The 14,542-nt window shown below is 45.7% G+C and overlaps 1 protein-coding gene across 1 annotated transcript in view; it reads left to right on the forward strand.

Annotated features, from left to right (window-relative positions):
• Nucleotides 1-267: 267 nt before the first annotated feature.
• LOC149438145 (bactericidal permeability-increasing protein-like) overlaps nt 268-14,542 on the forward strand; it is a 42,971-nt gene continuing 28,696 nt past the window's right edge. Inside the window, exons 1-5 of the mRNA XM_089660217.1 lie at nt 268-370; nt 2,042-2,147; nt 5,504-5,618; nt 8,042-8,170; nt 12,083-12,238. Of these exons, the coding sequence (XP_089516343.1) occupies nt 311-370; nt 2,042-2,147; nt 5,504-5,618; nt 8,042-8,170; nt 12,083-12,238 (566 nt within the window). The 5' untranslated portion in view covers nt 268-310. The remainder of the gene's footprint in view (nt 371-2,041; nt 2,148-5,503; nt 5,619-8,041; nt 8,171-12,082; nt 12,239-14,542) is intronic.

The following is a 14,542-nucleotide window of genomic DNA, read 5'->3' on the forward strand; positions in this document are numbered from 1 at the left end:
AGCAGGAGGTGCGGAGAGGATGGTTTGGGTGATATTTGGAGACCAGATTGGTGATGTTGCTCGGGGCAGAGTATGTCTTTACATGTTATGTGATGTTTCTGGCACATTGTTTCAGATCTTAGCAGACTTCGATTATTATTTGTTCTCTTGTGGTGAAGTGAAGTCACAAGGTAACAATGTAATTATTCGTGTCAATATTTTTGCACGATGGTTTTGCTGACTCAAACTCCTCCCAGTTTACTTCCTTCTTTTAGTTTTGTATAAACCTTCACCCAGACTACGGAATGCAGACTACAACCTCACTGCGAACATGGAGAGATCTCCGAGACGAATCTGTGCCACCCGATTGGACGAGGAGAGACGGTGCCCGGTAGGTGTCATATATTCGCATAATTATCGATCTTTCCGGTTGTCTCTGATTTCCAGCAAGAGTGCAAAGGTTGGTGAGCAATCCTACGGAACTCTTCTTGGAGATTTCTCTTGTTGGTAAATAGAAGTCTCCACAACATTTCTGTTGATCCCCAAAATGTTTTGTCTCTACATACGCATCGATCGATGGTCAGCTCCCCGCGATGCAATTCGATTTGGTGGATGAGGGTCATTGTATAGAGAGATGTTGGAACACACTACTGAGTTTAAAGTGTCAATCCGTTCAAATGTGACATCATCGCAGATGCTCCATTGGCAGATCTCAGCACAGGGATGGTGGGAACCCCTCATAATGGGCACAGCGGGTGTACAGACCCGGGAACTCAGCACAGGGATGGTGGGAACCCCTCATAATGGGCACAGCGGGTGTACAGACTCGGAAACTCAGCACAGGGATGGTGGGAACCCCTCATAATGGGCACCGCGGGCGTACAGACCCGGGAACTCAGCACAGGGATGGTGGGAACCCCTCATAATGGGCACAGCGGGTGTACAGACCCGGGAACTCAGCACAGGGATGGCGGGAACCCCTCATAATGGGCACAGCGGGTGTACAGACCCGGGAACTCAGCACAGGGATGGTGGGAACCCCTCATAATGGGCACAGCCGGCGTACAGACCCGGAAACTCAGCACAAGGATTTCACCCATAGGGTTCACAAAAGATAAAAGAACCTATCAAGGGTTTGAAATGTGAATTGAGATATATTCTAATCTTTTGTGTTGGATGGAGTGGAGGGGAGTAAGAACTTTTGCTGTCTGCGACCTGTTGCGATGACCTTTTCTCACTTCCTGTCCCAGTGAGAGGGTGGTCACTGAGACAGGAAGTGAGATAAAATTTCCATGATGGGGCCACAGATAGAAATCTATCTAGAAAACTAGAACAAGGTTCGAACCCCTCACCGCTTCATCCACCACTAAGAAAGGTTATACTGGAGAAACTCTACGGCATTCACCAAAAACTGGTCAGCCCTCCTCTGATTGGCTCATGTACCTAAAACTCGTCAGCCCTCCTCTGATTGGCTCATGTACCTAAAACTGGTCAGCCCTCCTCTGATTGGCTCATGTACCTAAAACTGGTCAGCCCTCCTCTGATTGGCTCATGTACCTAAAACTGGTCAGCCCTCCTCTGATTGGCTCATGTACCTAAAACTGTTGAGCCCTCCTCTGATTGGTTCATGTACCTAAAACTGGTCAGCCCTCCTCTGATTGGCTCATGTACCTAAAACTGGTCAGCCCTCCTCTGATTGGTTCATGTACCTAAAACTGTTGAGCCCTCCTCTAATTGGCTCATGTGCCTAAAACTGGTTAGCCGTCCTCTGATTGGCTCATGTACCTAAAACTGGTCAGCCCTCCTCTGATTGGCTCATGTACCTATAACTGGTCAGCCCTCCTCTAATTGGCTCATGTACCTAAAACTGTTGAGCCCTCCTCTGATTGGCTCATGTACCTAAAACTGGTTAGCCGTCCTCTGATTTGCTCATGTACCTATAACTGGTCAGCCCTCCTCTAATTGGCTCATGTACCTAAAACTGGTGAGCCCTCCTCTGATTGGCTCATGTACCTAAAACTGGTGAGCCCTCCTCTGATTGGCTCATGTACCTTTCTTCCAGATAATGAAGGCGATCCTGATTTTGATAATGACTTTCCACCTGTTAGAGGCCAAGAAGTTGGACCCAGGCGTTGTAGGAAGGCTCACCCTGAAGGGTCTACAGTACGGTGAGTGATCGGGGTTGGCGGAGCGGCAATGGTCCAATCAGGAAAGCTGCTGTTTGGCTGGATTTTCATTTGCTTGACTCATACATTGTGTGATTTATGGCATGTTCACTGTCCATTCATACATTACACCCAATCCAATCAGGATTCCTGGGCATTCTTGAGTGTCTCCAATGTTTGGAGAACAATACAGGGCCAGGCTAGAATGAAAGGTGTTCCGATGGGTATGACATCACCGACCCCAGTCACAAAAATCGCATGACCGCGTAAGACCAAATGTCAGGCAAGGACAGTATATTGTCAGACTCGGGCGCCTTAGTGTCAGATTAGGGCAGTATAGCGGCAGGTTAGGGCAGTATAGTGGCGGGTTACTGTAGTATAGCGGCAGGTTAGGGTAGTATAGTGGCAGGTTAGTGTAGTATAGTGGAAGGTTAGTGTAGTATAGCGGCAGGTTAGGGCAGTATAGCGGCAGGTTAGGGTAGTATAGTGGCAGGTTAGGGCAGTATAGTGGCAGGTTAGGGTAGTATAGTGGCAGGTTAGTGTAGTATAGGGGCAGGTTAGGGTAGTATAGTGGCAGGTTAGGGCAGTATAGTGGCAGGTTAGGGCAGTATAGTGGCAGGTTAGTGTAGTATAGTGACAGGTTAGGGCAGTATAGTGGCGGGTTAGGGCAGTATAGCGGCAGGTTAGGGTAGTACAGTGGCAGGTTAGGGCAGTATAGTGTCAGGTTAGTGTAGTATAGCGGCAGGTTAGGGCAGTATAGCGGAAGGTTAGGGTAGTATAGCGGCAGGTTAGTGTAGTATAGCGGCAGGTTAGTGTAGTATAGCGGCAGGTTAGGATAGTATAGCGGCAGGTTAGGGTAGTATAGCGGCAGGTTAGTGTAGTATAGCGGCAGGTTAGGGTAGTATAGCGGCAGGTTAGTGTAGTATAGCGGCAGGTTAGTGTAGTATAGCGGCAGGTTAGTGTAGTATAGTGGCAGGTTAGTGTAGTATAGCGGCAGGTTAGGGTAGTATAGCGGCAGGTTAGTGTAGTATAGCGGCAGGTTAGTGTAGTATAGCGGCAGGTTAGTGTAGTATAGCGGCAGGTTAGTGTAGTATAGCGGCAGGTTAGGGTAGTATAGCGGCAGGTTAGGGCAGTATAGCGGAAGGTTAGGGTAGTATAGTGGCAGGTTAGGGCAGTATAGTGGCAGGTTAGGGCAGTATAGTGGCAGGTTAGGGTAGTATAGTGTCAGGTTAGGGTAGTATAGCGGCAGGTTAGGGTAGTATAGCGGCAGGTTAGTGTAGTATAGCGGCAGGTTAGGGCAGTATAGTGGAAGGTTAGGGTAGTATAGCGGCAGGTTAGTGTAGTATAGCGGCAGGTTAGTGTAGTATAGTGGCAGGTTAGTGTAGTATAGTGGCAGGTTAGTGTAGTATAGTGGAAGGTTAGGGTAGTATAGTGGCAGGTTAGGGCAGTATAGTGGCAGGTTAGGGTAGTATAGTGGCAAGTTAGGGTAGTATAGCGGCAGGTTAGGGCAGTATAGTGGCAGGTTAGGGTAGTATAGCGGCAGGTTAGGGTAGTATAGCGGCAGGTTAGTGTAGTATAGCGGCAGGTTAGGGTAGTATAGCGGCAGGTTAGTGTAGTATAGCGGCAGGTTAGTGTAGTATAGGGGCAGGTTAGGGCAGTATAGCGGTAGGTTAGTGTAGTATAGCGGCAGGTTAGGGCAGTATAGCGGTAGGTTAGTGTAGTATAGGGGCAGGTTAGGGTAGTATAGCGGCAGGTTAGGGTAGTATAGCGGCAGGTTAGGGTAGTATAGTGGCAGGTTAGTGTAGTATAGTGGCAGGTTAGTGTAGTATAGTGGCAGGTTAGTGTAGTATAGTGGCAGGTTAGGGTAGTATAGCGGCAGGTTAGTGTTGTATAGTGGCAGGTTAGGGTAGTATAGTGGCAGGTTAGGGCAGTATAGCGGCAGGTTAGTGTAGTATAGTGGCAGGTTAGTGTAGTATAGTGGCAGGTTAGTGTAGTATAGTGGCAGGTTAGTGTAGTATAGTGGCAGGTTAGGGTAGTATAGCGGCAGGTTAGGGTAGTATAGTGGCAGGTTAGTGTAGTATAGTGGCAGGTTAGTGTAGTATAGTGGCAGGTTAGGGTAGTATAGCGGCAGGTTAGGGCAGTATAGTGGCAGGTTAGTGTAGTATAGTGGCAGGTTAGGGCAGTATAGCGGCAGGTTAGTGTAGTATAGTGGCAGGTTAGTGTAGTATAGTGGCAGGTTAGTGTTGTATAGTGGCAGGTTAGTGTAGTATAGTGGCAGGTTAGTGTAGTATAGGGGCAGGTTAGGGTAGTATAGCGGCAGGTTAGTGTAGTATAGTGGCAGGTTAGTGTAGTATAGTGGCAGGTTAGTGTAGTATAGTGGCAGGTTAGTGTAGTATAGTGGCAGGTTAGGGCAGTATAGCGGCAGGTTAGTGTAGTATAGTGGCAGGTTAGTGTTGTATAGTGGCAGGTTAGTGTAGTATAGCGGCAGGTTAGGGTAGTATAGCGGCAGGTTAGTGTAGTATAGCGGCAGGTTAGGGTAGTATAGCGGCAGGTTAGGGTAGTATAGTGGCAGGTTAGTGTAGTATAGTGGCAGGTTAGGGTAGTATAGTGGCAGGTTAGTGTAGTATAGTGGCAGGTTAGGGCAGTATAGCGGCAGGTTAGGGCAGTATAGCGGCAGGTTAGTGTAGTATAGCGGCAGGTTAGGGTAGTATAGCGGCAGGTTAGGGTAGTATAGCGGCAGGTTAGGGTAGTATAGTGGCAGGTTAGTGTAGTATAGTGGCAGGTTAGTGTAGTATAGTGGCAGGTTAGTGTAGTATAGTGGCAGGTTAGGGCTGACGGTGTGATTGTGCTAGTGACAGTGTTCTCAGTCATGCACTTTGGGGGGGGCACAACTAAAATCTGGGGGGGCATATCCCACCCCAGCACCCTTCTAGATCCGACCATGGAGTCAACGCGTGAAAAACGTGCAAACCAAAGCAGTGAGCAGGAAAGCCATTTACTGCTACACACAGATGTGAATGGGCCTGAGAATGCATGATTGATGATAAATCAAACCAACAGAAAAAGAAGAACAAAAGAAAAAAAGAAAGAAGAAAGATTGGGGAGCATGGCCCGTAGTTCCTGTTCTGATGGAACAAGAGGAAGTGCGAGTGGATAGATCTAGACTAGCTAATGGGACCGGCTCGCACACTTATTAGTGAAGTCCTGCGGTTGGGTGGGGGAGTACCTAAGAGAAGGACGCTCCGTTAGTGTAGCATTATGAAGGGTTTTGTAGTAATATTCTCCAGTACTCTTTGTGGTGCCAATCTCCGGATGGGCTCACTGGCTCTGATGGTTAACACATCATTTTTCATTCGTAGGTTGGACAGTGGGGCTGGAGGAACTGCAAAAGCAATTGCCGAATGTCGACATCCCCGACGTTAAGGGGTCCGTCTCTGTTTCAGTGATAGGACGTGTAAAGTACCACGTCACAGAGTAAGTCCGAGACATCCATGACAAGGGCCCGGGAAGGAACAACCTTTAAATCGCACAGCTCCAAGTCAAGCTGATCTTATTCGTGTGTATCGCTAAAAAAAAGAAAAATTAAAAATAACCCGAACACGTGAAACTATCAAATCCCAACCTCTCAAACCAAATACGTTGTTGCACATTTCCTGTGGCGTCACAAAGTTTAATGTAGATCTGAACCCTCCTTCTTTATACATATTAAAGGATGCACCTAAACCAGAGGTCTCCAAACGACGGCCCGCGGGCCAGATCAAGCCCGCTGCAAGATTTTTTTCTGGTCCACAGCTAGGGTCAGAGGCATAATGTGCACAGATTGAGGATTGAGGTAGGCAGAGGCTGCCTGTGGTCTCCGTTTTAGTCCCCCTGGTGTGGGCCCTGGGGTAAGGTGGAGCTCTGATGTGGATCCTGATGTAAGGGGGGACGCTGGTGTGGGCCCTGGTGTAAGGGGGAGCTCTGATGTAGACCCTAATGTAAAAGGGAACTCTGATGTGGATCCTGATTTAAGGGGGAACTCTGATGTGGACCCTAATGTAAGAGGGAAATCTGATGTAAGGCGGAACTCTGATGTGGGCCCTGATTTAGGGGGGACTCGGATGTGGACCCTGATGTAAGGGGGAACTCTGGTGTGGGCCCTGATGTAAGGAGGAACTCTGGTGTGGGCCCTGGTGTAAGGCGGAGCTCTGATGTGGACCCTAATGTAAGGGGGAACTCTGATGTGGACCCTAATGTAAGAGGGGAATCTGATGTAAGGCGGAACTCTGATGTGGGCCCTGATTTAAGGGGGAACTCTGATGTGGACCCTGATGTAAGGGGGAACTCTGGTGTGGGCCCTGATGTAAGGGGGAACTCTGGTGTGGGCCCTGGTGTAAGGCGGAGCTCTGATGTGGACCCTAATTTAAGGGGGAACTTTGATGTGGATCCTGATGTAAGGGGGGAACTCTGATGTGGACCCTGACTTAAGGGGAACTCTGATATGGATCCTGATTTAAGGGGGAACTCTGATGTGGATCCTAATGTAAGAGGGGAATCTGATGTAAGGGGGAACTCCAATGTAGGCCCTGGTATAAGGTGGAGCTCTGATGTGGACCCTAATGTAAGGGGGAAATCTGATGTGGATCCTGATGTAAGGGGGGGGGGGGAGGTCTGGTGTGGGCCCTGCTGTAAGGTGGAGCTCTGATGTGGACCTTAATGTAAGGGGGAACTCTGATGTGGATCCTGATGTAAGGATGGACTCTGGTGTGGGCCCTGATGTAAGGGGGGAACTCTGATGTGGACCCTGATTTACGGGGGAACTCTGATGTGGATCCTGATTTAAGGGGGAACTCTGCTGTGGATCCTGATTTAAGGGGGGACTCTGGTGTGGGCCCTGGTATAAGGTGGAGCTCTGATGTGGACCATAATGTAAAAGGAGAATCTGATGTAAGGGGGAACTCTGATGTGGATCCTGATGTAAGGGGGGACTCTGGTGTGGGCTCTGATGTAAGGGGGAACTCTGATGTGGACCCTGACGTAAGAGGTGAATCTGATGTAAGGGGAATCTCTGATGTGGACCCTGATGTAAGGAGGATTTATGATGTGGTCCCTGATGTAAGGAGGGACCCTGATGTAGACCCTCATGTAAGGGGGGACCCTGATGTGGACCCTGATGTAAGGGGGAGCTCTGATGTGGACTCTGATTTAAGGGGGGGACCCTGATGTAAGGGGGAGGGGTCTCTGATAGGGATCCTCATGTAAGGGGGTCTTTAATGGAAACCCTCATGTAAGTTCAGGACTCTGATGTAAGGAGGATCTGATGAGGACACTAATGGGGATATTTTTCGGCCCAGGAATATTTGTAAGATATATGATTTTGCCCTTGCTCTGAAAAGTCTGGTGACCCTTGACCTAAACCAAGGAAATTTTACAACATCAGTTATTTTTTTGTAACTGTAATCTCCTTGTCAGGCGCTCCTTATGGATCCATGCTCCTACTTCAGCTTCTGGTCGGGGAGGGTGGGATGCGTGTTCTTTAGTGGTCACATGACGTCATCACGCCTGCAATGCTGTCCCTCGTCTGACTGTTATCAGTACATATGTCCCATGCGCAACTCATGTCCGCCATACATTGGTTGGTTGGATGTTGGCTCACACGCAATATGGTCACATGACCACCCTGTTCCCTAGTCCTACAATAATAAGGTACATGTGTGCAACATGACAGGGTCCACAGGACCCCACAGGGCGCAGGAGACACCCCAGAACAGGAAAGTGGGAGCAGCAATCAGGGAACCGACAGCATACAAGATTGTTAAAGACATCCACAGTTGATTTTTTTTTTTTTATTATGATTTATTAAAATTAAAATGTCTCTAAAACAAACAAAATGAATGAATTTCTTTCTCCTTCTGTAGGTTAAAACTCACGAGCGTAGATATCTCCGATTCAAGCCTTGCCTATTCCCCGGACACTGGAATTGATGTGTCTGTCTCTCAAGGACAGTTTCAGATCGTTGGACACATAGAAATATACACAAAGCTGTTGTGAGTGTCTCATATTTGTGGCAAAATGATTACAAATTCAAAGAAAATAATTTTTAATGATTTTCCTATGCAGAATGCTCCAGTGTGTCCTGAACGAGAGACAACATCAAAATAAACAAGCTGCATGTTATTTCATCCTAGTGCATCCCACTGTTGCTCTGTGTGTGACACGCCTCATTCTTCTCATTTTTCTGGCTGAGATCCTGTTACAATGTATCAGTGCTGACAGCATGGCTAACAAGACGTGAGCCCAGGAACTGTGCGTGGGAAAATAGTGAAAATACAGGAATAGGGGCGGACTGACAACTCATGGGGCCCCAAGGCAATAAGGATTCATGGGGCCCCTATGTCCTTGCCCACACTCAAATCACACCCAAAAAAGCCTATGAAAGGTACCAGGGACATCTCATGGGGCCCCCTACTGACCCCGGGCCCTCGGGCAGTGCCCGAGTTCCCCAATGGTCAGTCCACCCTTGTACAGGAACCACCTCTCCAGCTATGATCTTATACCCTGCCACTCTGACTACAATCTTAACAACCCGTTCAATCCATATATACAAAGAAACCAAAAGAAATACGTTCAGAAATGAAGTTATGTGTCATAAAATGGAATGACGCCGGGAAAAAGTATTGAACACATGAAGAAAGGGAAGTGCAAAAAGGCCTGGATAGCCAAGACACCAGCTGAAATCTATCAGTAATTAGAAAACCATCCTGCCTCTTGTCAGTGCAAATTTATATCCGCTGGTTCAGTCTCAACTGATGGCCTATAAATAGTTGCCTCCAGGGGCGGACTGACCATTCGAGCACTTGGGCTCTGCCCGAGGGCCCGGGGTCAGTAGGGGGCCCCATGAAATGCCCCTGGTACCTATTATAGGGTTTTTTGGGTATGCTTTGAGTGTGGGCAAGGACACAGGGGCCCCATAAGTTGTCAGTCCGCCCCTGGTTGCCTCATTACCAAGGTGTCACACAAGAAACATCTCATGATGGGTAAAAGCAAATAGCTCTCTCAACCTTATTGTTGCAAAACATACTGATGGCATTGGTTACAGAAGGATTTCTAAACTTCTGAATGTTCCAGTGAGCACTGTTGGGGCCATACACTGGCCACGACTAGGTGCTTCTCGCCAGATTTCTGAAAGAGTGAAAAGAATTATCAGAAGAGCCAAGGACCACTTGTGAAGAGCTTCAGAAAGACCTGGAATTAGCAGGTATAATTGTTTCAAAGAAAATAATAAGTAATGCACTCAACCGCCATGGCCTGTATGCACGTCATCACGCAAGACTCTATTGCTGAAGAAAAAGCATGTTGAAGCTCGTTTAATATTTGCTGCATAGCATTTAGGCAAGCCTGTGAAATACTGGGAGAATATAGTCTGGTCAGATTATAACATAATTGAACTCTTTGGATGTCATAATACACATCATGTATGGAGGTCAAATGTTACTGCACATCATCCCAAAAACACCATACCAACTGTGAAACATAGCGGTGGGAAAATCATGGTGTGGGGCTGTTTTCCAGCATACGGTACTGGCAAACTTCATTTCATTGAAAGAAGCATGAATGGAAAAATGGACCAAGACATCCTTGATGAAAATCTGCTGCCATCTACCAAAAAAATACGTTCAGAAATGAAGTTATGTGTAATAACATGGAATGACGCCGGGAAAAAGTATTGAACACGCTAACTGAAATCTATTTAATACTTCATACAAAATCCTTTGCTGGTAATGACGGCTTCCTGTATGGAGAAACTAGTTGTGTGCATTGCTCAGGTGGGAGTTTGATGATGAAACGAATTTTGATGATGAAATGAAGGCGGGCATTTCAGCAAGACAACGATCCCAAACACAAAGCCAAGGAAACGCTCTGTTGGTTTCAAAGAAAGAAAATAAAGCTGCTAGAATGGCCCAGCCAATCACACGACTTGAATCCAATAGAAAATCTGTGGAAAGAACTAAAGATCAGAGCTCATAGAAGAAGCCCACGGAACCTTCAAGATTTGAAGACTGTGTGTGGAAGAATGGGCCACAATCACACATGAGCAGGGGCGGACTGACCATTTAGGAATTTGGGCACTGCCCGAGGGCCCGGGGTCAGTAGGGGGCCCCATGAAATGCCCCTGGTACCCTTCTTAGGCTTTTTTGAGTTTGGGCAAGGACACAGAGGCCCCATGATCCCCTATTGCCCGGGGGCCCCATGAGTTGTCAGTCTGACCCTGCACCTGAGCAATGCATGCGACTCGTTCCTCCACATATCTTGAAGCCATCATTACCAACCAGGGGCGGACTGACAACTCATGGGGCCCCCGGGCAATAGGGGATCATGGGGCCCCTGTGCCCTTGCCTAAACTCAAAAAAGCCTATGAAAAAGGTACCAGGGGCATCTCATGGGGTCCCCTACTGACCCCGGGCCCTCGGGCCCGAGTTTCCAAATAGTCAGTCCGCCCCTGTTACCAACAAAGGTTTTTTTACAAAGTATTAAATAAATTTCAGCTAGTGTGTTCAATACTTTTTCCCGGCGTCATTCCATCTTATTACACATAACTTAATTTCTGAACATATTTGTTTTGGTTTCTTTGTATGTACGGATTGCACGGGTTGTGACCGACATTAACATTTCATGTCAATAGCACCTTTAGAAATATATTTACTGAGAAAAACATTGATGTGTTCAATACTTGCTGTTCTGTCTCTCCAATCTAAGCATTGAAAGTGTGATCTCTGTAACTTCCAGTTGTGATGAGATAGCGATAACTCCAATCTTAGTTGAATATCACAGGCAGTGACTCAATCCAGACGACACCTTGTAGATCTTGTGAAGTTTATTCCATAAACTGAGAGAATCTTACAACAATGAACATCGGATAGGTCAAAGGATCATAATGTGATCTGCTTCATGACATGAGGCTAGAAGCTGAAATGCATTACTGGGAAAAGGGGTGGGGCTATCTATACAACATGAACTAAACCAAAGGAAAGGGAGGAGCAAAGACAAAATATAGAGAACACTTAAAGGCAGATGACAGTCATGTGAAAGATGACACTTATGCAGGCCGTAGACGGTTTGAAAACCGGCCATTTTTTTTAGAAAAAAAAAAAAAATGAAAAATCGGTTGTTCGATTGGCCAACGTTACCACCAACAGTAAACAAAAATCGGCTGATTTTCCTCCCGTCTACGGCCTGCATTTAATTACTTCTGTCCCTGCAGAGAGCTCCGCTATTATATTTGATATGAAAAAGTATTGCTGTTGCAACAATGTATCCGTTTGTATCCATTTCAGATACAGATGTGTTTATTTGGATACAAATGGATACATTGTTGCAACCGCAAGACTTTTCATATAAAATATAATAGCGGACTGGAATTCTCCTTTTTTTCTTCTTTTTCTTCTTCTATGTTTTCTTCTTCTTTTTCTTCTTCTGCTTCTTCTTTTTCTTCTTTCTTTTTCTTCTTCTTTTTCTTCTTCTTCTGCTTTTTCTTCTTTCTTTTTCTTCTTCTTCTTTTTCTTCTGCTTCTTCTTCTTCTTCTGCTTCTTTTTCTTTCTTTTCTTCTTCTGCTTCTTCTTTTTCTTCTTCTTGCAGGTCACGGCTCATGCGCAGATTTTTTATCGGTGCCCATCATTGCCGGGAAAATTGGCTGATTGGCAAAATCTGCCAATTTTTTCCCAACTTTACCGATAAAAAAAAGTGCCAAAACCCTGAAAAACGGCCAACCAATTAACCAACTAACGGTGCAAAAATCGGGCGATTTTTTTTTTTTTTTTTGGCCAAAACATCGGCCAATTTTCAACCCGTCAATGGCCGGCATTACTGTGTACTGTACATGTGTTACCATTGGTGGTTTTATCTTCGGTTTGAGAACTGAATTGACATGAAATGAACCGATTTCTTTGTTGTGCTCTCAGTAAGGGGTCTTCCCGGATGAGGTTGTCGGTGCGGGATTTTTCCATGGTTGGATCTGTTGGGATAACCTGTGATGACCTAGGCCATGGCGCAGTGTGGAATGCCGGCTGTCAATCCAATGTTGGCCATTTGGATCTCTCGTTCTCTGGAGGATCTGGGTGAGTGACTGATACCCCTTGGGATGTAAAAGAACCCAATGTAAGACAATGGGGTAAAAAAGGTGCAATGGGTGGGATCGGTTGGTGTGGACAATGCAGGAACGTGCGGAACATGCAGTGTAAACCAGGGGCGGACTGACCATTCGTGCGCTCAGGCACTGCCCGAGGGCCCGGGGTCGGTAGAGCCCCATGAGATGCCCCTAGTTCCTTTCATAGGCTTTTTTGGGTGTGGTTTGAGTGTGGGTGAGGACACAGGGGCCCCATAATCCCCTATTGCCCAGGGGCCCCATGAGTTGTCAGTCCGCCTCTGGTGTAAACAGACTTGATTCCAGACAAACATCCAGAAATATTAATTGTCCTGGAAAAATTAGCATTGCTGTTCCTGGTATGTCAGGGTGCCTAGGCACTTCAGTCAGCCTATGAATGAAAGTGAAAGTAGACTTGAATTTTAAAAAAGTAATGATTTGCTTAGCTATAGGAAACATCCAGAAAATGGAATTGTGCCTGAACAGTATCTTATTGTCTGGGAGTCCTCAAAATTAGCAGAGTTCTTTCTGTAGGTGCCTAGGCACTTCAGCCAACCCATGAATGAAAGTGAAAGTAGACTTGAATTTTAAAAAGTAACAATTTGCTTAGCTATAGGGAACATCCAAAAATATTAATTGTGATTGAACAATATCTTTTTGTCTGGGAGTTTTCCTGAAAACAATAGCAGTGCTTTTCCTGTTATGTGAGGGTGCCTAGGCACTTCGGTCAACCTATGAATGAAAGTGAAAGTGCACATGAATTTAAAAAAAAAGAAAAGATTTGCTATGCTATAGGGCACATCTAGAATTATTAATTGTGCCTGAACAGTGGCTTTTTGTCTGGGAGAAGTCCTGGAAACAATAGCAGCGCTCTTCCTGGTATGTCAGGGTGCCTAGGCACTTCGGTCAACCTGTCAATGACACTGAAAGTAGACTTGAATTTAAAAAAATAATTAATTTGCTTAGATATAAGGAATATCCAAAAATATTAATTGTGATTGAACAGCCTGGGAACTTTCCTGAAAACAATAGCAGTGCTCCTCCTGGTATGTGAGAGTGTCTAGGCACTTCAGTCAACCTAGGAATGAAAGTGAAAAAATCTAAAGAATATATTTTAAAAGAATATATTTTTAAAAATATATATTTTTTACATATATTCTTCAGATTCATTTTTACATATATTTGTAAATGCATTCCAGAAATGTAGATTTGTATTTTTAACCACTTCCCGTCCAGCCCATGTATATAAACGGACGGACGGTGGCAGTGCAGGGTTGGGTGGCGGTTTATAAACGGCCTCCCCACACCCTGCTTGTGCGCGCTCCCTGGGAGCGCGCAGCACCGCGATCCGGTGCCCACTGTGTCCTCCGGACACAGTGAAACACCGATCGTCGGACGGGATCTCTGTATGAGGTCCCGATCATGTGATCACTGATTGGCCAATCAGTGATCACATGCAAAGTAGTAAGCAATGATGTCACTTGTGACATCATTGCTTACTACGTGTGTAATCTGTGAATGATCATAGAGGTCACATGGTACAGGGCTATTCACAACAGCCTTGTACCATGTGACAAGCTGTGACCAATCACAGCTCACTCAGTACTTCTCAATGACTGCAAGAATGCAGACAGAGAGAAAGAAATGATTGCTTTTACATCCTATATGGGTATAAAAGCAATCAGTGTAAAAAATCTTCATCATACTCCACAAGTAGTACAGTGTCACCATGGCGACACTGTACTGCTAGAGTGACAGTATGTAAAAAAATAAAAATAAAAAATAATAATAAAAAAAATGTTTAAAAATTATAATTTTTGGTTATAAACTCATTTGGATTTTTTTTTTTTTTTACTAAAAAGATAACGGAATAAAGTTTGGCCAAGATTTATGATGAAATATTATTTATTTGTAAAATTTTATAAAAAAAACACTTTTTTTCAAAATTTTTTGACTTTTTCATTTACATAGCAAAAAAAATAAAAATCCCAGCAGTGAATAAATACCACCATAATAAAGCTTTATCTGTCTCAAAAAAATGGTAAAAAATTAATTTGGGTACAGTGTTGCATGACCGCACAATTGTCATTCAAAGTGTGATAGCGCTGATAGCTGAAAATTAGCCTGGACAGGAAGGGGGTAAAAGTGTCCAGACAGGAAGGGGGTGAAAGTGTCCGGACTGGAAGGGGATGAAAGTGTCCGGACTGGAAGGGGGAGAAAGTGTCCGGACTGGAAGGGGGTGAAAGTGTCCGGACTGGAACGGGGGGAAAGTGTCCGG

Source organism: Staurois parvus, unplaced genomic scaffold (assembly GCF_062004578.1).
Source record: "Staurois parvus isolate SC_StPar_1 unplaced genomic scaffold, SC_StPar_1.0 ptg001214l, whole genome shotgun sequence".
Taxonomy (NCBI): Eukaryota; Metazoa; Chordata; class Amphibia; order Anura; family Ranidae; genus Staurois; species Staurois parvus.